General features: G+C 37.3%; 2 protein-coding genes, 1 long non-coding RNA gene and 1 pseudogene across 3 annotated transcripts; 2 read left to right on the forward strand and 2 right to left on the reverse strand.

The window, feature by feature from the left end:
- Positions 1-925: 925 nt before the first annotated feature.
- LOC106410826 (endoplasmic reticulum metallopeptidase 1) lies at positions 926-7077 on the reverse strand. The gene is made up of 21 exons (XM_013851441.3): positions 6152-7077; positions 5993-6078; positions 5701-5802; positions 5313-5419; positions 5133-5233; positions 4913-5000; positions 4467-4555; positions 4168-4307; positions 3901-4066; positions 3698-3833; positions 3519-3612; positions 3282-3411; positions 3135-3194; positions 2918-3036; positions 2607-2728; positions 2251-2475; positions 2018-2181; positions 1763-1926; positions 1447-1529; positions 1283-1368; positions 926-1210 (listed from the first exon to the last, which is right to left on the reverse strand). Exons 1-21 carry the CDS (start codon positions 6368-6370, stop codon positions 1067-1069), a joined length of 2625 nt encoding a protein of 874 aa, XP_013706895.2. The 5' UTR covers positions 6371-7077; the 3' UTR covers positions 926-1066.
- An 8830-nt stretch (positions 7078-15907) lies between these two features.
- LOC106410827 (probable arabinosyltransferase ARAD1) lies at positions 15908-17934 on the forward strand. The gene is made up of 3 exons (XM_048760180.1): positions 15908-16546; positions 16618-17025; positions 17384-17934. The coding sequence occupies exons 1-3, from the start codon at positions 16067-16069 to the stop codon at positions 17798-17800; spliced, it is 1305 nt and encodes a 434-aa protein (XP_048616137.1). The 5' UTR covers positions 15908-16066; the 3' UTR covers positions 17801-17934.
- Positions 17935-18673: 739 nt separating this feature from the next.
- Positions 18674-23304, forward strand: LOC125588632 (annotated as a pseudogene).
- A 475-nt stretch (positions 23305-23779) lies between these two features.
- On the reverse strand, positions 23780-24759 carry LOC125588633. The gene is made up of 2 exons (XR_007324765.1): positions 24266-24759; positions 23780-24170 (listed from the first exon to the last, which is right to left on the reverse strand). It is a non-coding gene; the product is annotated as an uncharacterized LOC125588633 (long non-coding RNA).
- Positions 24760-24986: the final 227 nt, after the last annotated feature.

Below are 24986 nucleotides of genomic sequence, written 5' to 3' on the forward strand. Positions count from 1 at the left end.
TCAACTTATAAATACGTTTTTATATTCTTATTATTTGGATTTTAGTTAAAAAAAATATATTTCTTAATATATTAGTATATTAGATTTCTTGATCCAGTTAGAAATTAATTGTATAAGCGATAATTGGCTATTAATTATGCTTAACCAACTAGATAACTGACGACAATTGCTTTATTATGCACAGTATATACACTTGGTAATCTCAGATTCTTAGACAAACCCCAATAACCCCAACCATACAAATCCACTCGGAACTTGTAGTTGCATGGTAAAAAAAGAAAAGAAACAATCGAATAAATTAAACAAAAAAAAATGACCTGTCTTTAGATTCATTGGTTCTAGCCTCAATGCAGGAGAGAAGCTTCAAACACTATGGATCCTTGCGGGATAAGCGAACAGCTGGTCTTCAACTCTGTACGTGGTCTTGAATCTATGATGTGGTCTTGATCAGTATGTGTATAACGAATGCGTGTCTCAGAAGACAATGCTAATAAAGTGATCAAAAGGAAGACTTTGATGAGAGTGATTTATGAATATTTGCTATTGTTGAGTACTTGATAGATAGAGAGTTGTAAGGTTTTTTTGGTGTAGGCGAAATTTTGGGAAAATTGGATTGAGTGTGCATTTGTATCAAGGGTTTGTAGAAGAAGTGAGTGGTTGATTATATAAGTGAGAAACCAACCTTGTTTGCTTTTGTTATTGAGAGACCGACCTTATTTATTTATGTTTTTTTTGTCCGAAGTTCAGTTTGTTTGATTAATAATAATTATGATTAAACTTTGAAAACTTAAAATCCAAAAAAACTTGAAATTGAATTGTAAATTGTTGTTGGACTTTTTTTAGGCTTCAAGTTGAACCAATCAAATTATACATATATTAATTATCAAAAAACCAAGTTAATAATTTACACAAACACTAATCAACAAAGATAAATCGTTATCATATATATCGTTCATCTACAAATGCACGATAACAAAAAACATTGAACTTAACTACAAGTGCTAAGAACAGATTATTCTCTATTATTTTAGAACAAACAAAAAATGGAGAGATTACAGTTTTTTTATTAGAAGAAGTAAGTAGAAAGAAAGCTAGTGTAGGCAATGACGTCCGACCATCCAGGGAAAAGACTTTTCAAATTTCTAGTTTCTTCATCAAGACGTTGATCAAGAACAGCTACATCTACTCTCACTTCTTCTTCGCTATTAGCCTGCCATAATCAACTTGGAATCAGTACTAAATACTAATTAAAGGGCTTTTAGAACAAGAAGCTTGGTGTTACCTCTAACCAGAAGATCCATTTCTCACTGCTGTTGCCACTCAGTCTCAATAGGTAAGATGGAGGACCGCCCTCTGGGAGTTCAGGAGCTGCAACATTAAAGACCATTTTGGTTTTATGGATTTTCTTAAAGTAAATGTCTAAGAGAAGGACAATGTTTGTGTGACCTGGAAGTTTGCCATCTGCAAAGGACCATCCTGATAATGGCCCAGTTATGTTCAGAACCGTGACCCATATCTCCTCCAGCGAGCTGCAAATAAATATTTAGCAATAGTTTAATAGCAAAACAAGGCCAACATAAAGTTTATTTTTGGATCCAACCAGTGTTCTAAAAGTCGGTCATAAACAACAGTTCTTCTAAAACGTTTTCTTTAGAAAATCGGTCTAGGCGGAACCTATGCATCCGTCTAGGCTTATGCAATAATCCCATGTAACTAGCTTAATTATCGCCTACCGATTTTTTGAACATTTGATCCAACTAACCCGAGAGAGAGTTCCAGATGAACTCTGCGAGTTCCGTCTTCTAATCTTGTCGGTGGTTTGTGAGTTTTCAAGAGAGGAAAATGGCTATATCGTTCCAAAATCTTGTTAACTTTAGCAGGGAACCTCCCATTCTTTGTTACTACACAGGAAACAGGGAAAAGTGCCTGCAGATACCAAACAAATCTTTAATCCAAACTGAAAACACTTGCTGTCTTGTCAGCTGCATGTAAGGAGGAGAGAATCTAACTAACGTACCAGCCAAGCTTCCTGAGGAGACACTTCAGCGTTGCCCAATGGAAAAGAAGGGCTGCCAGCATGAAGTTTCTCCGCCACCTCTGGAGCATGCTTAAAAACGAACTCCATAGAATTTGAATCAACGACGGCTAAATCGTAAGTTGAGTCTGTGATTTCATTTCCACCTACAAAGGCACATTTAAAACATTTAGTTAGAAAAATATATATAAAAAGATAACAGTTCCATAGGCTACCTGCAGAGAAGACTGTATGTTGAAGTACAACTCTCTTAGGTGCATCTTTGCTATAAGGAAAGAACTGTGATGACACAGCCAACATAGCCACAGTAAAGTGCAGCAAGAACTTCAAGATAGAAGATTTGGCTAGCCAACGATCACAAATTGGTATTATTGGGCCCATACACAAGCCAGTGACAAGTCCAATAACTGCAGCTACTGCTACATCTGCGAGATAAAACCCTGCAAAGCAAGATCTTGTACACTAAATATCTTACACAATGACTTGCAACCACAACAAGCATTTTGATGAAATAATGGTGAAGTTCTCAAAGAGCTTAACCAGAGAAAGAATCGAGTTCAGTAAAACTAACCAAAAGGGGGTGGAACTCCAATCATTCCTGTCTTCTCAATCAAAAACAGTGCAAGGAAACCACCAAAATAGACAGAATACAGAAGGCATGGAGCAAGAGCTATCACATAAAACATGGGTGACCTGGATAAGAAGAACTTTTATCACACAACAATTTAAAACAAAGATATATAGTCTACAAAACATTAAACTAGAAGAACTATCTAGATTACTGTATCAATCAAATTTATGTTTATCCTCAATGTCACAACAGTTAGATAATAATGTTAAAAACAACATTTTGATAGTTCAGTGAAAGACTAACAGTCTTACTTGATAGAATCATAGTCAAATGACTTGACAGAAAAACAGAAAGCAATCCACCCCAACAGCATAGAAACGCAGATGACAAAAGTCAAGAACCCTCCACCTAATCCGGCGAAAAAATATGCCTGAAAACGTTTCTTCAGTTAGTCATGGATTAGTCTAACAAAATAACAAAATATTGGCGTAAGGTGTAAACTAAACTGATCAAACAAATATCGCATACCGAAGTTACAAAAGCGTAGAGCCCAAATGCTCCCCAAAACCTTGCTTCATCAGATGTTTCCTGCAAGATCATAGTTTTAAGAAAAAAACTTTTCTAGCAATAGACAGGGATGATGCAACTGAGGCAAGAGAAGAATAAGGACCTTACAACTTTCATAATCTTCTTAGATGAAAAACTTTGACAATGTGAGACGCGATCAGAGATAGTTCTTGGAAGTAAAAGACCAAAAACTGAGCAGGGGATGAACATCAAGAAAGCTAAGTATGAATGAGCAAACCTACATTTCCACAACAATTACAGTGAGCCTCCCCAACCAACAGTTTAAACACCTTTATTTAGCATAAATAAAATGTGGAAAAATGTAACAAAGAAAATGAAACCAACCAGCTCATGGGATTAGCAAATAACAATCTGATGACCGAAAACAGAACAGGGAATATGACACCAAGTAAAATCCCAGCGGTATGGTGTATAAATCCTAATCAGACAACCATTTAAAATTGTTAGATCTCCAAAACATGATAATAAAAAGATTAAGAAAATAAAAAATTGCACATTATTACCTTTCAAGAAAGCCCAGAAGACTGATAAGAAAGGGTGTGTCCCAGGTTCCCGCATATACAAAAAGAAAGGAGCAAAAAGAAACAAAGCAGCTGGAATGTTGTGAAGTACCATGGCCACTCTTTTTGGATAGTACACCTGATAGGTTTCAGCTTGTCAAGAGAGACTGTAAACAAAAATGATGAACAGAGTCAAAAGCACCCACCATGAAACTTGTTAAGTAATCAAATAAGACCGCTCTTTCAAAATTGTCACTGTCAACATCCACGTCAAGAGACTTTCTTTCACTTGCAACCTTCAATTTAGAAGAGCTCGTGAAGGCTTTAAGCACACTGATTAAGTTTTCTCCACGCGCTTGCATGCTTCCAGGTCTGGTTTAAAGACAATCTGTGAAACGAGGGTCGTACTAAATAATAAACAATATTATGAAAAAGTGAAACCATAAATGTACGTAACCAAAATAATGCATTACATTATTCTGTCAATAGTATCAAAGGAAGTATGGTAGTAGTAACCACCAAGAAGGAAGATAATGTCTAGCCCAGGAATGTCACCATAGTCTTCTGCAAACATTCTGTAGTCGGTGTCTCCAGGAAATACGTCGAATATATCCTGGGGGATATCACAGGACAACTTATAGTCAGTGATAGAGATGAACTAGAAACAAGATACAGTTTATCATTGAACCCAATAACACTTGGGAAAACCAGAGTAAACATGTGGTGTTTTCATGTCTGTCATAGAGTGAAAGAGTGGGAGAAAGAGAGAGACCTGTGCAGAACTCTGCGCCATAGGATATACTGCAGCTTGAGAGTAGACATTGGACGGCCAGGAGCCAGGCCCTGATTGGCAGACCAAATCTGCCAGCCATTAACATCAAGTCAAATGTACGAGCAATTAGCACAGTAGAAACTTAAAAATCAATACTCATTGACAAGCAAAAAGGCTTGATATTTTCAGGAATAAGCCATTTTCCTAGTCTCTAAAAATGATAATGAATGTGTATGCATGAATTTCTAGAGAAATGATGTTGCCAAAAAAGTTTAACTACAAAGGCAAATGGTCTAGAGAATATAAGAGAAAATTAAACTTAAGAACATCATTGTCATCTAGAGGGAAAAGAACCTTATCATAAGTAAAAAGATTTTATTCATTTATAATTTCACACAAGCTAGACGCTTTTAAGATAATGCTCATAAACATAGGACAGAGCTTACCAATACCCCCTGTCCCAGAAGCTTCCAGGTTTATAAACGCTCCAACGGTGTCTTTCAACTTATGCTGCGTCATGAAGCCGTGTGAGCCCTAAACACACGCAAAAAGCCACACCACCATGTAACGTATGAGCTTATTTTCATCACCTATACTATAACATAAAAATCATCCTATTTACCAATCACATTCATGAAAGAGTACAAAGCATCATAAATGTGTTACCAGCATAAAAAGCTCTTCGGCACCATTGAAGAGGAAAATTATAGGCCGAGGCGGGGCCCATCCAGAATCCACAACCAGTCTTGCTATTTCAAGCAGCGAAGCTGCGGACAGAGAGACACAAAGCCATGATATAGTGGTTTAAATGAAAAAAAAAAAACTAAAGAGATGTAATAAACGCACCTACACATGACCCACAGTCACCAGCTCCAGGGGAGTTGATAGGGCTGTCATAATGTGCATTCATCAATACAGATGCATCCTTGTCATGAGAATGCATCGAAGAGATTCTGCAAGAAAACAGCAAAATGATGAAATGTTTAGCATTAATAAGTGGGGACGCAATCATTCAATGTTAAGACTAGTGATACTGGTGATTAAAAAACAACAACTTATTCTAAATAAAATAACACAAACAAGGAAGACCCAACGTGAATGATATAACAAACCAGAAACCTATAACACAATGGACCTTAGCCAAACTAGAGAACCCAAAAAAAAAAACAGAACAAGGGCAACTGCAATATTTGGCTAGAACAAACTTTACAACTTGTATTAGCAAAAACAATACCGCATAAGAATATTAGTATGGTTTCTGTATCCAAGTGATATGTTGTGGCCAATAAACATCATGCTAAAGGAGCCATCCACCTGAGCCTCCTCCACCTCAACCCTACACAAGAAGCATTTATTTTCAGCTTCAGATAAGAAAAAAGGAACATTCTTTTTGGTACTTTGGAATCAATTAATATATCAAATGAGTGCACAGATGTAGTTGGAGTGAGCATTTATTAAACAACTCGTGACAAAAAAAAAAAAAACAATTAGAACCACTTTTTGTTTGATTCAGTCAAAAAGCAAACCTTAGATTAGGACCAGCTCTCTCCTTGACCATCTCCAACTGTGTTTTTATGTAAGTTGCAGCTTCTCTAAGCCCAGGTCGTCCTTCCTACGAATGTATAAATCCATCAGAAACAGCGTTTTTTAGGAGAGAGAGAGAGAAGAAAACGACGTCGAATCACCTGACGACCGCTGTTCTCTTCGGACAAGACACGAATGTGCTCGACGGCTCTAGCTTCGGAGAACTGATCGAGAGGCGCGTCAAAGGGAAGCGGCGAGATATGTTTCATGTGGAGGACGAAGTAAGCAATGGCTGCCATTGAAGCGTAGAGGAAAGCGACTGAGAAGAGGAACTTGAAGCCAGTGGCCTCTCCAGAGCTCAGCCTCCTCGAAAACGCCATCACTGTAGTCTAGATTTGAGATTGAGAAATCGAGTATTTTAAAAAGACGAAGGATGGATCAAGTTTTTGTATTACGTTAATATAATACGGTGAAACGGAACGGGAACGTGCAGTCGTGCAGACCGTCGATGACGCTGAGTGTGTCGGAGAGAAAAAATGTTTTTTTTAGGTGGGTCCAAAAAGTTACTTTAAATAGTCCCCACGTTTTTTGATTAATTACGTAATTGTCCGTTTCTTTTCATCTAATTTTTAGCTACTTCTTCCTAATTCTGTAGTAGTTAGGAAAATTGAAGTAAATCACAAAATAAAATAAAATAAAATAAAAGATGCTTTTTCTGTTTTCAGTAATGTGTGACACAGTGACAGTATACTTAACTTAAATAAAATATACTTGGTGATAATCCTCGCCCTGCGCAAAATGAATGATTAAAAGAGATTATTACTTTTAATCTATAGATATTATAAAGTAAAAATATATAGTCACAAATATTAGATATAATAAAAAATTGAACGAAATTATGCAGATTTATATACTATAATTGGTTAGGTGTAATTGAAGTATATTATATGGAAATAAATCTTTAAGCGTAAGCAAATAATTAAATAAATTTATTATAAATTTAAGATAAAACAACACATAGGAATATAAGTATTACTTTCATAATAAAAATTATGATAATATGAAACTAAACATATGTAATAGAATAATAAAATACAAAAGCAAAAAATTATAAAGAAACAAATAAAAAAAACTGATAAAACCACAACTAATGTGAAAAATGTCTTTAGAACTCTAGGTTTGCAATCCTAGAAAGAGAAATAACAAAGAACTTAAGGCTACTTATTTATATACGTTAAATTAATCTTCTGAAATCAATCTCACCCTAATTATATAAAATATTCACTAATTATTATCACAAAACTTGCGCTTTAATCCCCTTTAAAAGCTTGCCTTAATACACGATAATAATAAATCAAAGAAGATCAAATTAGGTAAATACTATCATACACAAATGATGTAATCAATTCACTTTATTTTTAAACACTTGTAACGATATCACCTTCGATTTCGGGATGATATTTAAACAACAAAATCATGTGATATAATTTTTAAAATCTGAATACATAATCTAACTTTCTTTATATACAACTGTAATTGTAGATGAATGCTTAATGATTACAAAAAATCAATCAATTAAAATTAAGAATTGATATGTAATTTAATTTGTCCAAGCAGAATAATCTAACTTTCTTTATATACAACCGTAATTGCCGGTAAATACTTAATGACTTTAAAAAGAGAATCAATGAAAATTTTGAATTGATATCTAATTTAATTTGTCCAAGCGGGCTAATGAATTTTTCAAATTCAACATAATAACATATGATAGGCGTTTCGAACTATATTCAATTTTTATTTGTACTTATATATCATAAAGATGATAGACGTCTCGAGATAGATGAGAAATATTTCTTGAAATAAAACTTGTGTTATACTACTTTTACTAAAATATATTTGTATCTACTTGATGGATATAGAAACCTAAGGAGACTACAAAAATCAATAATAAAAGAGACATTCTATCAATACGAAGGAGGCCGCGTGAGAAATGGATAATGAATGATCAAATGAGTTATCGATTATATAGATAGGAATCATATAATATATTATGTTAAGCTATATTGTAATGAATAATGTCAATATATGTAATTAGTCTAACGAGGAAAGGGCTTTTAATTAAAGGGTGTGAGAGTGATTTTAATGTTGACACCTAAGAAATGACAATTTTGTTAATAACATATGAGGTCAAGGTTAGTTTAAAATAATGCTCCTCAATAATAAAAAAAAGGATTTGATTAATTAAATTTGTTTTGGAGCAGAAGTGCTTAGGAACAAGCTCAAATAGGATATATCCTTAACAAAGTAAATGTACTACTACCACAGTATAACAGAAGTGCTTTGGAGCAGGCTCAAATTGACCTAAAGAAATATATCTCGAAAAATTCCAACTCATACGAATACGACTTTTCCTGTGGTGTAGCAGTTTTAAAATGTCTTTGCTCTCGCCTCGTCTCGTGTATTAACCTTACAAACTATCAACATTTGAATCCATAACCTTACAGATTATCAACATAGTAATGTTGGAACTAGTTTTTGACAAAATGGTTTTAGACCATATTTCGGTAAGTTTCCGGACGAAGACGTTTGTCGGAATAACTGAATGTTAGGCACTACGAAGTAGTGTAGATATATGTCAAAATTAGAGTTGGTTTGAATGAGAAATGGAGATCCAAAGTGAATGTTTTACAAAGCTGGTAAAACTTTAAATTGACTAAATATGAAAAATTAGCAATTGTTTCACTTTGAAATATTTGGGTTGAATTTAGATTAAATTTGTTAATTGGATACTAAGTCCATTAACTTATTAATCTTATTCAGAATAACATTTTATGTTTTTAAAATATAAAATATGAACCCATTAGAAAATATTTTGTTGCAATTGATTTGGTCAATCAAACAAAATGAACTTTGTTTGCCGACCACAGTCTTTGTTTGCAAACAATTGACTCACAGGTTTAAAAATTGCAAGAAATAGTCTCCCTATCTCACATCTTTTGTTTGCCGACGACAGTTTTTTTTTCTGTAAAGCTGAACCGCAATAGTGTCGAGAGCTCATGAAGATCATTGATGAGTACGATCAGGCTTCAGGACAACAATTAAATGTCTCTAAATCCTCTATTTTCTTTGGCAGCAAGGTTCCTACGGAGACAAAGACTGAGATTAAAGGCGCCCTGGGTATCTCACGTGAGGGAGGGATGAGAGTCTATCTAGGACTCCCAGAAAAGATTTGTGGATCAAAAAGACAAGTATTTGCTTTTATCCAGGAACGCCTCCTGAATCGTCTGAATTCATGGTCTGCGAAACTACTCTCTAAAGGAGGGAAGGAAGTCCTTATCAAATCTGTGGCGCAGGCTCTCCCCTCCTATGTTATGTCCTGTTTCTTACTGCCTCAAGATATTATTAAAAAGATGTCCAGTGCGATTGCACGATTCTGGTGGAGTGCCAAGCAAAACAATCGTGGTCTACACTGGATAGCATGGGATAAAATCTGCGTACCAAAAACTGAAGGTGGTTTGGGATTTCACGACTTGAAAAGTTTCAACCTCGCCCTGCTAGCTAAACAAATGTGGAGACTTGTGCAACATCCTTCGTCTCTACTAGCTAAAGTTCTGAAAGGGAGATACTTTCGTAATTCAAATCCGATTGATGTCGAGAAAGCTAGTAATCCCTCGTATGTATGGCGCAGCTTAATGGCGGCGAAACCCCTCCCAAAATCTGGTCTGCAGAAGTCTATAGGCTCTGGGTACAATACTAGAGTGTGGGATGAGCCATGACTCCCTACAACTCCTCCACGTCCACCATCTGGTATCATGCCTATCCAGAAGCCGAACATGCTGGTCTATGAGCTTATCGATCGCAACTCCAAAAGCTGGAACTTAGAGCTGTTAAAATCTATTTTTGCTCCAGAAGATATTCCGCTTATCACTAGCCTGCGTATCAGTAAGTCTTTCAGAATTGATAGCTTCTGCTGGATCCATACAAAATCTGGTATATATTCCGTCAAGACCGGCTATGAGGCGATGTGTCGTTTGGTCAATGCGCAGGCCAGAGAACTATGCGTCAAACCTAGTATATCCAGTTTAACGCACCAGGTCTGGAAGGTCAAAATAGTGCCGAAAATAAGACATTTTATGTGGCAGGCCTTGTCGAATTGTGTACCGGTCTGTAGTCGCCTTGCTGACCGGCGCTGCCACCCCGTACGAACCTGTCAACGTTGCGGACAGGATGATGAAACCGTGAATCATATGCTATTTGAATGTCCAATGGCTTCTCAGACTTGGAATCTAGCGCAACTACCCTTTTATCCAGGCGAATTCCCGAGTCCTTCCATCTATAGCAACTTCGATTGCCTCCTTAACAGAATACATAAACGGAATGGAACAGAGGATAGCCTAAGCCGTATTCCTTGGATCCTCTGGTTCGTATGGAAAGCGCGCAATGAGAAGGTGTTTAATGATAAGGAGCTCTCACCATTGGAGGTGATGCAATCTGCAACCTCGGAGGCGTCAAGTTGGAGATTGGCGCAAATCATCCCGGACGTAGCAAGGAGAACGAAAACAGAGACATGCCAGAGTTAGCTGTCGGACCACCCCAGAGACCTTTATGCAAGTTCGACGCGTCCTGGAAAGAGGACGATTCTCGCTTTGGTGGTGGACTCATGATTGAGAAGGAGGATGGGAGTACAATATTTGGTTCATTCGCTAGTAACCGAGTCTTGTCCCCCCTACACACAGAGTTCAGTACTTTGTTGTGGGCCATGAAATCCTCGCTACTTCTCGGTCACGACTCGATGGATTTTGAATCACTGTCAGCAGCTGGTTAGGCTTATTGAGGAAGAAGAAGAATGGCCAAGTCTTATGGCTGAGTTTGATGAGTTTCTTGATCTTAGTTTTAAGTTTGTGTTTTGCTCCATTTCTTATGTTTCACACTTACAGAACATCCGAGCCGACTGCCTTGCGAAAGGTGCGAGGTCTCGAGGCTTTTGTTTTTCCCATGTACACTCTGAGGTCCCAACTTGGATGGTGCTAGACACCACTTGGTTAGAATGGGAATCTGAGCGCCATGAAACCGTCACACTACGGGGCGTTTAAAGATTTAAGGAAAGAGATTAACTATCTCGACTCTGCAATTCTTCTTTATTTTTATATTTCGGTATTGAAATTTTAATTTATGTTCTTATTATTCTTTACAAATATCAGTTGTCCTATGGTAGTAAAATAAAGTTCATACAAGTAACTAGGTGTTTTCCTGCACCATGTGTAGTGATAAATTTTTTAAAAGTTAAATTATATTTAAAATGAAATTTATTATTATATATTTTATTATTTTTGACTAATATTTAATATAAAGTTGATTATTTAAGGATAAAATTTAGAAAAAATAATTTTGTTTATTTTAAATTACATTTAATAATATATATGTAATATATTTAAAATTCGAATCTTAAATAAATTTTTTATCTATTTATTTTGGTTAAATGTATTAAATCAACTTGTATAAAATTACTAAAAGTCATATAAAAATTGTATAGTAATAAATGTGATTGTCCATGTCATATTAACTATAAGCCATGTCATCAATCTTGTTAGCCATGTCATCATTTTTTTTGTAAAAATGATTGTAGATAGGATATGTGGCAAAATCACTTCGCAAATATAGTATAGGGGATTTTAAATATATATATATATATATATATATATATATATATATATATATTTACATATTACTATAAATTCTAATAAATTTGAGACTTTGTTTATTTTAGTTAAACTGAAAAATCTTTTTGTTAATTTAAATGATGAATATGAACAGATAAATTTAAATAATGTTTAAATATTTAACTATCAAATTGTTTTTGGATTAGTGTTAATTTATTTAGTTTAATTTATTAATGTGAGATACATATATACATATATATTATTATTTTAATTGTGATATATGAATTATTAATATATTTAATAATTTACCATATATAAATATTTATATGGAAAATTGACATTAAAGATGATATATGAGTTATATAGGGCTTTTTGCAAAAGTGACTCAAAACTTGGAGTCAAACAGAAAACTAACATTTTCTTTTGACTCTTTTTTTTTGAGATTTTAACCCTACACCTGCATTTTATCTACGAAAATGCCATTAACATTTTTTTTTTTCGAAAATGGCTTCTTTACTGTCTCAACCTCATCTTCTTCAAGTATTTACAATATTGCCACTGCAATGAATAGTGGCAACAACCTTGTACGAACTGTTTGGAGCTTTTAATGCCCTTTAATGCACGTAAATCTCTTTACACTCTCTCTGTTTCAATTGTTATGAACTAAAAACAACATTTCTTGGTTTGATGAGGAGGAGGCTGGTTACTAACCACGGTTTCATTGGCATGAGGGGTGGCCTGTTTGTTTCTACCCCCGGTTTCTTTGGCAAGAGGGGTAGGCTGTTTATCTTGAGGGGTAGCCTGATTGGTTAGAGGTGGAGGGGTAGCCTTATTGGTGACACCAACCTTCTTCTCCACAGCTTCCAATCTATCGGACAACTTCCTAAACTCCCTCATGCACTTATTAAACCCTTTTTTCATGCAGTCAGCTACGCCCTTGAACATAATTTCCAACTCCTATCTGGTCACCCCTCTAGCCTCTTCTCTAGCCTCTTCACTAGCCACTTTAGGAGCCTCTTTACGAGCTTTCTTCCGAGGTCTTGGATTGTCTTCCTCCTCCTCCTCCTCCTCCTCCAACACAACCATCTCTTTGGCCTTCTTCGATGGAGTCACAACCTTAGGTTTTGTATTGACCTTAGTACCAGTGACTTCCCAGCAATCCATGGTCCACTTCCACGGTCTCCGCTCATACATGACTTTAATGATGTTCTCCGCGGGCAGTTCCTCAACCTCAGAGTCCCATTTTGGCCACATTTCACTAATGTCCTTCTCAACAAAGTTGATCACGCGGGTCTGCAGTAAATAGAAGAATCGAGTTAGATATTTGAAAAAAAATACTAAATAGACGACTTAATTATAAGTCGTCTACTAAGTCGTCCAGCTGGAAGACCTTCCAGACGACTTATAATAAGTCGTCTAATAAGTCGTCCAGATGGAAGACTTTCCAGACGACTTAATTAAGTCGTCCGATAAGTCGTCCAGCTGGGAAGACTTTCCAGACGACTTAATTAAGTCGTCCGATAAGTCGTCTGCGCAGTCTTTTGGATTGAAGTAAATACCTGACTCAAGATAGCAGCTTTCATTGATCTGCGGCCTCTGCTGCCCTCGTAAGCCAGTATCGGTGGAGACGGACTGTCTGCTCTGGGACCACCAATACTAGCACCCAATTCCGGCATAGCTGTGTACGTCCAGACCTGAAGAACTTGTATAAACCCATCCACGGTGTAACAGCCAGCAATTTCTTTGTTCCACAAAGAGTCCATCAGCACCTTAAACGCGACTCTCCCCCATGGATAATTCTCAAACCGTTCTAAATCCATCACTAGCCTTGCCAGAGTAGATCGTGTAGCGGTTGAAAACTTTCTCCCTTCAATGAATCCAGTGAAGATGGAGAGGTACGCGAGCCGCTTGCGATCTTCCCTGGACCAATCCCCGCATCTCTTCAGTGCTGCTATTATCTGATCAGTAGTTGGCCCAGCTTCCAGATGAACTCCCAGCATCCCCCAGAAAGAAACCATCTCTGGGGTAACGTCACATTTTGGTGTCTCAAGGTCCTCGATGTACTCGCAGTTTAGACCAGTGAGGTTTTCAAACTCTAACAGTGAAAACCTCAAAGGTTCTGGACCAACGAGAGACCACATCTCATACTTCTTCTTAATGTCCAGCTTGAAACTGAGCATGTAGTGAACCAGCCTTGAAGTCCAACCAAATCCCTGCTCCTTGAACTTGATGAAAACTCCCAAACTCGACTCATTGAGCTCTTCAAATTCGTCATCAGTAAGAGCTTTCCTAAGAGCAGTATGCAACTTGTTGTTATCCGTATGATACGAAATGCTATTGTGGGCTTTTGGCTCTTCCCCTGATGTGTATAACCTACGGGGGAGTTCTGGAATATCCATCCTTTTTGTCTGCAAAATAATCAAAGACAACAATATAAGTCCAAACGACTTATAATTAAGTCGTCTGGAAAGTCGTCCAACTGGACGACTTTCCAGACGACTTAAATTTAAGTCGTCTGGAAAGTCTTCCAAATGGACGACTTATATTTAAGTCATCTACTAAGTCGTCCAGTTGGAAGACTTTCCAGACGACTTAAATTACTTACAAGTCTTCCAGTCGCAGAAGGAGTTGGAGTACTCATCATTGCGGTTATAGATCTGAAAAAATAAACGTGAAACGGTGAGAATGAGTAAATTGATAGAGACAACGTTTTATGTTCATCTTTTCCTCGAGATTGATGACTTAGCGGCGTTAGGGTTTACAGAGAAACGGCGCTAAGGTTTACAGAGAAGAAGCGGCGGCGCTAGGGTTTAGAAGAAGCGGCGGCGCTAGTGTTTAGAGGAAGCGGCGGTGAGAACGTTGGTGACCACGGTGGCGAGGGTGGCGGTTTGTTCGGAAATAGTGGAAGCGGCGGCGCTAGGGTTTAGAGGAATCGGCGGCGCTAGGGTTTAGAGGAATCGGCGGCGCTAGGGTTAGAAGAAGCTGCGGCGACAACGGTGAGAATGAAGTGAGATAGATAGCCGACGTTGAGAACGATGGTTTGTTCGGAAATCGTGGGAATTCGAAATCGCCTTTGTCACTAGAGAACTGTTAGGGTTTCTGAATTTCGCGGAAAATGAAACAAAAAAAAAATCACCTTATATATTGGGTAAATAATCCGGTTAGCTTTAAAAGTACATTGGTAAACTTTAAGGTTTGGTCCGGTTAAGACGACTTATTATGGCTGATAATGTACAACAGACGACTTAATATTTAGTTGTCTGTTTTCAGACGACAAAATATTAAGTCGTCCTAGACCCTAAAATGAACCCCTAAACTAAAATGACTAGATTAACTAACTAACCACGTTATAAAATCAAATTATACTTAAATAGTGTTTACTATACACAGAAATGAACACGCATAAGTAATTTTAAAAATTTTCAAAAATGGTTTTAATGCTTTCCAAAATCTAACTCTAAGAACACATACAATACTACAACATATGTTGATGAAACATAAACTAAAGAATATCATGACTCACTACTTTCACTCATCTATGCTGAAAAACAATTGAAATTTGTTATATCTTAATTTATACCTCCTAAGACATATGTTAATTACATAATTCCCATTTTTCACTTATCAAAATATTTTTTACAAAATTTTTAAATTATGTTTAAGACTAACTGTCCAGACGACTTTCAGTTAAGTCGTCTGGACGACTTATTTTTAAGTCGTCTAAACAGACGACTTTCAGTTAAGTCGTCTGGACGACTTATTTTCAAGTCGTCTAAACAGACGACTTGCGAGGGGTAGAAATGTAAAAAAAATTCCGTTTTTTTGTTTGGTCACAAGGGGATGGTTGTAATTTCAATAGCCTTTTAGGTTACTTTTGCCTTTGACCCAAATTGGGGTATTGTTTTGGGTTTGACTCCAAGTTTTGAGTCACACTTGGCAATTCTTATTACCATATTTAAAATTCCTGCAAAAAAATTTAAATTTTTATAAGGAAATTTTACATCTCACAATTAATGTCATGTCACTATTTTCTAAAACCATGTTATCTATTTTAAGTGTAATGTCATTTCTTTTTCAGTAAGAATGATTATATTGACGACATGTGTATAAATAACTTCGCAAATATAGTAATTGGCCATGTCACCTCGTCATCTTATTTGGTTCAAAAATCAAAATTCAAATATCTGTTTTTAACGAAAGTAGTATTGCTTAGGTTTGTCGACTCAGCTTTTGATTCTATGATCCTCTTTTTTTTTTGTAACAGACTCTTGATCCATGGATCAAGTATTTTATTATTGAGATGAAAAAAAAAATATTTATTCAAATGACTGAAAGAATCTCTTGCTTTATGACTCGATACATTCCTCGTTGCAATCAAAACAACAAACAGATTGGATCCAAATCTCATCAATCCAAATGTACGGCAAAACCATAAGCATCATCGTCCTCTTCGTCTTCCTCATTGCTTCCTACTCAATCTACATGGGCACCATCGATCCAACACCCTACTTCTCTCAGCTCGGTAAAGCCTCCTCTCCCTGTAACAGCACCACCACAGGGCCAGGCCAACCTCTCCGTGTCTTCATGTACGACCTCCCACGCAAATTCAATCTCGCCATGATGCATCCTAACATCTCAGACGTCGAGCCCATCACCGCCGAGAATCTCCCTTCCTGGCATCAGACCTCTGGGGTCGGGCGGCAGCATAGCGTCGAGTACTGGCTCATGGCCTCGCTTCTTAACAACGGCCGCGACGAAGAGGAGAAAGAGGCGGTTAGGGTTTTTGATCCGGAGTTGGCTGATGCCTTCTACGTCCCTTTCTTCTCTTCCTTGAGCTTCAATACTCACGGGAAGAACATGACCGATCCAGATACTGAACTTGACCGGCTATTACAGGTAAAAGGTCAAATAGCAATGCCCTTCAGACAATGATCTTATGGTGCATTGTCTTGTTGTGTTGTTGTCAGGTTGAGTTAATGGAGTATCTTGAGAATTCAAAGTATTGGCAACGTTCAGGAGGTAGGGACCATGTGATTCCGATGACGCATCCTAACGCTTTCAGATTCTTGAGGCAACGAGTGAACGCGTCAATCCTCATTCTCGTTGATTTTGGGCGTTACCCAAAAGAGATTGCAAATCTAGATAAAGACGTGGTTTCGCCGTATGTACATGTTGTTGAGTCCTTCGCGGAGGATGTTGTTGTTGTTGATGGTGCTTTGGATCCCTTTGAGGCTCGCAGTACGCTTCTTTACTTCCGTGGGAATACGGTGAGGAAAGCTGATGGTAAAATCCGTATCCGCTTGGAGAAGTTGCTAGCTGGTAACTCTGATGTTCACTATGTGAAAAGCATACCAACAACGCAAAACATCAAAGTGGTAAGCTCTTTCTTCTCTGTTATAAGCTAAAACTATCCCTCTCATATCAAATCAACAAAATGCGTAATTGCATTTAGCCAATGAGTACAAACAGGTTAGTGCTTCATGTGTTTAGGGTGTGTATTAGGGAGCTTAAGGTTTCTATCTTTGATTCTAGCGTCGGTTAGTAAGTTTTTTTTGAATAACAAAATTATTCAAATTGACTACTTCTAACTTACAGTCGGTTAGTTAGTTCGTCTCCTTGTGTGTGTGTTTTTTTTTGAATACCAGAAGGTCTGGGGTCGAAGCCCATGAAGCCCTTAATCCCCCGGACCGAAACCACAACATGTAATGTTTTTCTTTTTTTGCATGTCACCAGTCAACGGAAGGGATGAGATCATCAAAATTCTGTCTGCATCCAGCTGGAGACACTCCATCTTCATGCCGATTATTTGATGCCATCGTCAGTCACTGCGTTCCGGTAATCATAAGCGACAAGATCGAGCTGCCTTTCGAAGATGAGATAGACTACTCAGAGTTCTCGGTCTTTATCTCTGTGAACGAGGCGCTTGATCCAGGCTTCATCCTCAGCAACCTCCGCCAGTTTCCCAAGGAGAAATGGCTGAAAATGTGGGAACGTCTCAAGAATGTATCTCATCATTTCGAGTTTCAGTACCCTCCCAAGAGAGAAGACGCAGTTAACATGTTGTGGAGACAGGTGAAACATAAGATCCCAAATGCTAAGCTCGCTGTACATAGACACAAGAGGTTGAAAGTCCCTGATTGGTGGCTCTGAAGGATGGCAATTTTTTTTTCACAAGGTTTAGTCTTTTTTCTCATTTTTTTCTACCCTTAAAAACTGTAAATAGTTTATTCTTTTGTTACCTTTGAGTTTCATGGTTTATTTATAGGCTGATACATACTCGAAAACATGAATTTCTTAAAACCATACCTTTATCTTTTAAGGTTTCAAATGAGAGTTCATATTGTTGTACACTTGTAGTGGAAACAAGAGGGAACAAGCTACAGACAAGAAAACTCATTTTGAGTCCTTTTTTTTTTGGTTCAAATGGGTTTCCTTTTTTTTTTAACTAATTCAAATGAGTTTCTTTAAACGTGTCTTTCAAGCTTTACATCTTTGGAAGCAACCATCATCTCCTACGGTTGGCCGGATAAATTATCGATTAATTGCATAAATACTGTTGTCTCTTACCGAGTGTTTAGTATTTATATATTTTTATGAAGATTTATAACTATGGAGTTACAAGTGAATTAGAAATTTTAAACATTAATCCAATATAAAGCACTAAACTAATGAAAAGCCAACTATGGAACTTGGCCATGCCGCGAGTTAGAAATCTAAAACATGTAAGTCGCCGTGTGAAAAAGATCAAAGCACCACCCGCTAGACCGTAGAAGGCCAGGTTGAAACCAAAGCCAAAACGTTGACGCATCACTAGTGTTAGGGGCTGTTTCCAATTTTCCTAAAGTTGAGGTACCTTTCTTTACAATTTTCTAAAACACAAATTTCGAAATCCCTGGCGGGGCCCACCTCAGAGCAACGAATTTGCGTGGCGCTTGTCCGTGCGACTGTTAGATCCAGTTAGACGGATTTGCCCCCTACTATATTCCCAAATACCAGCGTGCGATAGCCTTCGTCATTTTGTACTAGTAACTATAAACTTCATACTAGCTCACGCAGAGACTCTCACACTGCTTTTTCTCTCTGAGATTACAAGCGAAAACGAATCACGTTCTCCATTTCACACCTCTGCGAAAATGGTGAGCAAGACGCCGCTCATCGATTTCTCCTCTCCGCCTTCTTCTGAGTTTTCGCTTCGTTTTCAGTAATCGCAATTTGATTTCGCGTTCCTTATTTTCTTTTCCTCAGGTAATGATTCAGAAGCTTAAGGAAGCTGAGATCACCGAGCAGGATTCGCTCCTTCTGGTAAGCCAAGGCGTCTTCATCGACCTTTCGTTTCCTTTTCTCAAGGATTTGTTAAATCTCTCGTTTCGTACTGGTTTTCACAGTTATCGAGATGGATTTGGTTTACGTTTATCATCTAGCGATGGATTTTTCTTTAGTTTATCCTCGAGATGGATTTGGTTTACGTTTATCATCTAGAGATGAGATCGACTTCGTCTCTTGATTTAGCGAATCTCCTCTTCCCTTCCTTGTGATTTTCGCACTTGTTGATGTGGATTTTGTTCACGTTTATTCATCTAGAGATGGATTTCTTCGTACTTTTTTGGCAGATTATCTGGATTTAGTTTACTAATATATCATCTAGCGATGGATTTCGTCTCTTGGTTATGTTTCTCGTACAACTATTGATGCGCGTTAAACACTGTCGTCTTTGTGTTGGCTTTCGTTTTGTTGAAATAGACTAGGAATCTGCTCCGTATTGCTATCTTCAACATCAGCTACATCAGGGGCCTCTTTCCCGAGAACTATTTCAATGATAAATCCGTTCCTGCTTTAGGTGAGAAGCTTACCTGAAACTTTCTAGAGCTCTGGGCTCAATTTCTACAATAACTGGCTGATGATTTTGAAACAGATATGAAGATCAAGAAGCTTTTGCCTATAGACGCTGAGTCACGCCGATTGGTTGACTGGATGGAGAAAGGTTGTCTCTATGCTAGCGATTTTAGCACTTTTACGCTTCATCTTTTACTGATTATGTCTTTATCTTTGATCTAGGTGTCTATGACGCGTTGCATATGTGAATCAGTAGATGGGCCAATGATTGAGGAATACTCCTGTAAGTTCTTGCTAGATGATTTATTTGGCTGATAAAAGTGTGGTTTTCTGGTGTATGGTTCGATTGATTGATACCTCACCACTCTCATGTTTGTAGATATATATTGAACATCAATTCTTGATTCTGATAAAGATCCTGTGTAACTGCAGTTTCCTTCAGCTACTCAGATTCTGATAGTCAGGATGTCAGTATGAACATCAGTCTTACTGGAACTAAGAAACATGGAGGTGTGCAGTGTTAAAATATCTTGGGGTCTATATGATTTTGTTTTCCTTAAGAGGCTTTATAATTTTAATGATGATACTGAAATCAGGAGTTCAGCTTGCAAAGTACACTAGTTCAGTTGATGAGGACTCTCGACAAAATGCCAGACAAAGTATGAATATCGTAACTATACTTCAGTAGAATTCCATTTACCCCAGTTTCCAAATTGCTGATGTCAGAGTTTACTCTTTTGCTTCTTCTCCTGCGCACCATAGTGATGAAGCTTATGTACTACGATGATGTGACGGTATGGTTATAGCTTCCCTGGTGATATTGTTGTTATCCTAATGCAGTTTGAATAAGAGCTTCTTTTGTGTGATAACTCTGACTCCATTTTAACATTGTGATAATAAGCATTCAAATTCAGCGCTTGTGAATTTCCTAGTGTATTGATTAGTTCTGTATGCTTGTAATACACACAAGTAGCTTTGAATTTGTTGGATTCGCATGCACGTTTATTTATTTATTTTGGAATAGTGTCAATGATGTCCATCTTAACTCACTTTTCTCCACACTGCCGAAAGTGAATGCTCATAAGAAAGGCTCAGAGTTATTTTGTGAATTTATTTGCAGCCACAAGATTATGAGCCACCTTTCTTCAGAGGATGTACAGAAGAAGAAGCGCAGCATGTGTGGCCAAAGGATCCTCTGAGAATGGAAGTTGGGAATGTTAACAGCAAACATCTCGTGTCGACGCTAAAGGTAATGTGACTGAAGAACTTTTTACTCGCTAAGCATATATTTCTTCTTATGATCTCAACTCATTGTGAACTCTTATGCAGGTCAAGAGTGTGCTGGATCCTTGTGAGGATGAAAATGATGGCATGCAAGATGGCGGAAAGAGTATTGGACCTGATTCTGTACATGATGACCAGCTTTCTGATTCAGATAGCGAGGTTAACAAAGTCATTTTATTTGCTTATATGATTTTTACTCAGATCTTTACATTCTACGTGCATAACACTCTTGTGTGTCTAAAACGTAATCTGTTACTTGATGTTTCCAGATCAGTCAAACGAGAGAAACTCAATTCCTTGTGGCGCCAGTAGGTAATGATGACTCAAAAAATATTAGTATGCTATCATTGCTATGCCGCTCTAGTAAAGTCTTGCACTAAACTGAGTAAACGTGATAATCTAACAGAAAAACAAGAAGACGATAACGGAGAAGTGGATGAAGGTGAACTGCTATAGAAATATTTGCGCAAAAGCTTGAGTTTACTGAATAAGAAAACTTCTTCTAATTTCACCTATCTCTTCGAATGCTTCAAGATGACACACAGGATTCAATTGAAACTCAACAGCAGCTAGCAAGGGTGAAGGACTGGATCAACTCCCGCCACCTTGATACTCTGGAGCTCACAGATGTTCTTTCAAACTTCCCTGAGATCTCAATAGTAATGTCTTTTTCCACCTTAGAAAGTGTACCAATATATTGCATATTTAGATTCCTACCGTTCTAAGCCACTCTATTTTATTCCAGGCTCTGACTGAAGGTAAATCAAGTCTTCATGAAAGTCACTACCAAAAAGGATCCTTGACGCATCTAATGATGAAACCTACAACTTTCTATAATTACTATATATTGTGAACTTTAGAGTCTATCTTCCTCTGACTGATCACATCCTGACTTTCAGAAATCATGGACCAGCTGGAGAAAGAAGGTGCTCTTTCGAAAACAGGGAAGGACACGTACGTTGTAAACAGAGACGAGGTATCTAATTCATCATATCTACTGCTGTGATTTCATTGTCTTTGTTTTAATTTATCTTCACCATCAACTAAACCCCCAAATATAACTAGACACCATGGAGCGAATTCAACTTTGTGAAAGATGAATCTGATGGTAAAACTGCTCCAAAGGACAAACAACCTATAGCTCCTGAAGACTACATGTACATGAAAGTGAGAGACTCTGACTTCTTACTCTATGTTTAATACACATGCAAAAAGGATAGATATACAGAGATACTGAGATGCATCATTGACACGTTTTTTTGTTAGCTCTGTACCATTCTCTTCCGATGCAATATGTGACCACTACAAAGCTTCACAACATGCTAGATGGTGAAGCCAGCCAGACAGCAGTTCGTAAGCTAATTTACCGAATGATCCAAGAGGGCTACTTGGAAGATTCTAACAACCGCAGGCTAGGTTTGCTGTCTCAGTTCAGACCCCTTCTCTTTTAAGTTTTGTTGGTCATAACGCTGCCTCACTGATGCAATCATGCAATGTGTATATACAGGTAAGCGTGTAGTTCACTCAAGTCTAACCGAGAGGAAGCTAAATGAAGTCGGAAAAGTTCTTGACCTAAATGATGATATGGTAAGTCCTCAAGACTTTTGAACAAATCCTTGGAAGGGCTTTTTGATGTGTTTGGTTTCACAGGATGTGGATGCTGACGAAACTGTGAACAAGACCAACGCCAAACTAACCGCAGGTACACTCTTTTCCGGACCCAAGTTGTGAGCTCTGTTAATCTGTATTGATGAATGATGTCCACGCAAAAACGTTTTTGAAACCAAGCAGAAGTGTCTACCCGTGCAGGCATCCACTCCATTGGATCGGACTTGACACACACCAAAGAACGATATGTGGTGCAGCAGAACGGACCGGTTCCAAGTGAACAGACCATCTCCAAAGCTAATGACACTCCTGTGAGCATCAATGCACAGGTTGAAAATCACACACTGAATAAACATCTCCTGTTGTGACTCTTGTTAGAGTGTAGCTAATCCGGTAATTGTGGGCCAGCCTGTGGCTTCGAGGGAGAGTTTTTCTGTAAATGGAATGGATGGCCGACACGAAATGTAGTCGAGCATCACAGGACAAGCGTTACAGGAAAACCAGCATGGTCTCTTAATAACTGAACTACATACTCTTTTATGTTTTCTACTTATAATAGTGGACATGATGAAACTTACATGCCCTTTTGGTTTATGGTTATCAGGTGAGAGACCCTATTCTGCAGCAGTCGAAGCGCCAGAAAGCTCAGGCTAATTGATGAAGCCACAGTATCAGAGACACGAAAGCCACCTTACTCAGTGGTTATGATATTATTATCTACTATAATTCATGAACTCTCCTGATACACTCGCTTTCATTTTCACTAACTTTCCTTCCTACAAAGACTGTTCTCATGCTTACGTATTATATTTTTGTAACGTTTGGTATGAGACTTATTGCATTAAAGGTCACACCAGTGGCATTGATATTAATAACTCCATAATCTGTATCAGACGCAGTCACTTGCTTTATTGTTTCTTTTTCCCATTTTGCTTCGGTTTATCTCCCACATAACATTTTCATGCTTGCTTTCCCTTTAAAGTATCGTTATATATATATATATATATATATATATATATATATCTATCCACATACCAGTTTCATGCTTGTCTACACTTCTGACTATTTTCATGCATAAGTATTATTATATCTTTGTGACATTTGGTATGAGACTTGTTGCATTAATGGTCACATTTGCTTTATCGTTTCTTTTCCCCATATTTTGCATTCAGTTCACCCCCACATATACTGTTTTCATGCTTAGTATTGCTATATATCTTATGGCTAATGGCTTTTAGGGAGATAATATATTGCATTAAAGGCTGGAAATGTAATTATGCTTATTGTGATCCTAGTGGAAAGCCTGTTGTCAATTTTCTCTCATTGTTTCTCTAACGCTCAAATATAGATTCTGATTGATAATGTGATCATGGAATTACGAAGAATATAATTAAATGCAGAATAATTTTAAATCTGGATCAAATATTATAATGATTAGATACACTCAGGGTCCTGAGAATTTGAGGGCTTGAAACAAAATGAAAACTGGGGATTATATAAGCTCTGTTCGTTTCATAGACGCTACTTTCAACGGCAGCCACAAAAAAATGACCTGTGATGGAGACAAAATAATAATTCCGGAGACGCAGAAAACCTAAATCAGTCGCTGATACGTTGCCGGAGACGCACGGAATTAAACGCTGATTTATTCGGCGTTCATTTCGTTCGCTATTAGTTGCCGCAGCGACTGGAAAGTCAGTTCATCGTGCTTCACCGGTGCTGTAGGTTGCTGTCGTTAAAGGTTTAATTTTCTGACGCTACCGCTGGAGTCAGTGTTGAAGAAACAAACACAGAGCTATATTACATCACAAAATTTCATGTCAAAGAAAAATTTAGCAATAATTGGCTTGATGATCATATTTATAATTATAGTAGCAGAATTTTGAATACCTTTCATGGCTTATGGCGAGATTTTGCTTCTGATATAAGCAGACACAAGCAATTGACAAAATAATAATGAAATTGTGTTTTTGGTTTGCAGGTTAAGACAGGTTAAGACAGGAAAGGAAGAAGCTTAAGAAAATAAAAAGTGCAAGAGTCCAAGACAAAAAAAAAAAAAAAGAGAAACACGTTAGTCAAAAATTTTGAGAAAATTTTGTTAACTTTGTTATTTTTTTTTTGATTTATTGGGCTATTGCATTAGTGTATTCCTTGGCCCATTCAAATGGATTTCGGTTGGTTAAACTAACGTGATATTGCCAAATCTGTGCGTGATTTCATTTTTTTAATAAATAACGACTGTAAGAAATGGCGGAAGGCCACTGTAAGAAAGCTACTTCCCTCAAAAATGATTTCAATAAATAACGACTAATCAAAAAACCTTAAAGCTTATACGATTACTATGAGATCTGGAAGCGGACACGTGTCCTTGCCAGAAGGCCACTGTAAGAAAGCTACTTCCCTCAAAAATGATTTCAATAAATAACGACTAATCAAAAAACCTTAAAGCTTATAAGATTACTACTAGGTTAAGATCCGCATCCGCGCCTTGCGCGGAATCAACATTATATATATAAATTATTTTATGTATTAAATATTTTTACATATTACGAAATAATTAATATATATTAAATAATTAAAGTTCAGTAACTATTAAATATATAATTAAATT

This window comes from Brassica napus, chromosome C6 (genome assembly GCF_020379485.1).
Source record: "Brassica napus cultivar Da-Ae chromosome C6, Da-Ae, whole genome shotgun sequence".
NCBI classification, from domain to species: domain Eukaryota; kingdom Viridiplantae; phylum Streptophyta; class Magnoliopsida; order Brassicales; family Brassicaceae; genus Brassica; species Brassica napus.

Excerpts from the sequence above, each read along its gene's own strand:
- LOC106410826 (XM_013851441.3), bottom strand. The coding sequence starts at position 6,370 with ATGGCGTTTTCGAGGAGGCTGAGCTCTGGAGAGGCCACTGGCTTCAAG. Across the intron at positions 3,195-3,281 it reads CTAAGAAGATTATGAAAGTT|GAAACATCTGATGAAGCAAG; the intron begins GTAAGGTCCTTA and ends ATGATCTTGCAG. Across the intron at positions 2,182-2,250 it reads ACATACAGTCTTCTCTGCAG|GTGGAAATGAAATCACAGAC; the intron begins GTAGCCTATGGA and ends GTGCCTTTGTAG.
- LOC106410827 (XM_048760180.1), top strand. The coding sequence starts at position 16,067 with ATGTACGGCAAAACCATAAGCATCATCGTCCTCTTCGTCTTCCTCATT. Across the intron at positions 16,547-16,617 it reads AACTTGACCGGCTATTACAG|GTTGAGTTAATGGAGTATCT; the intron begins GTAAAAGGTCAA and ends TGTTGTTGTCAG. Across the intron at positions 17,026-17,383 it reads CAACGCAAAACATCAAAGTG|TCAACGGAAGGGATGAGATC; the intron begins GTAAGCTCTTTC and ends GCATGTCACCAG.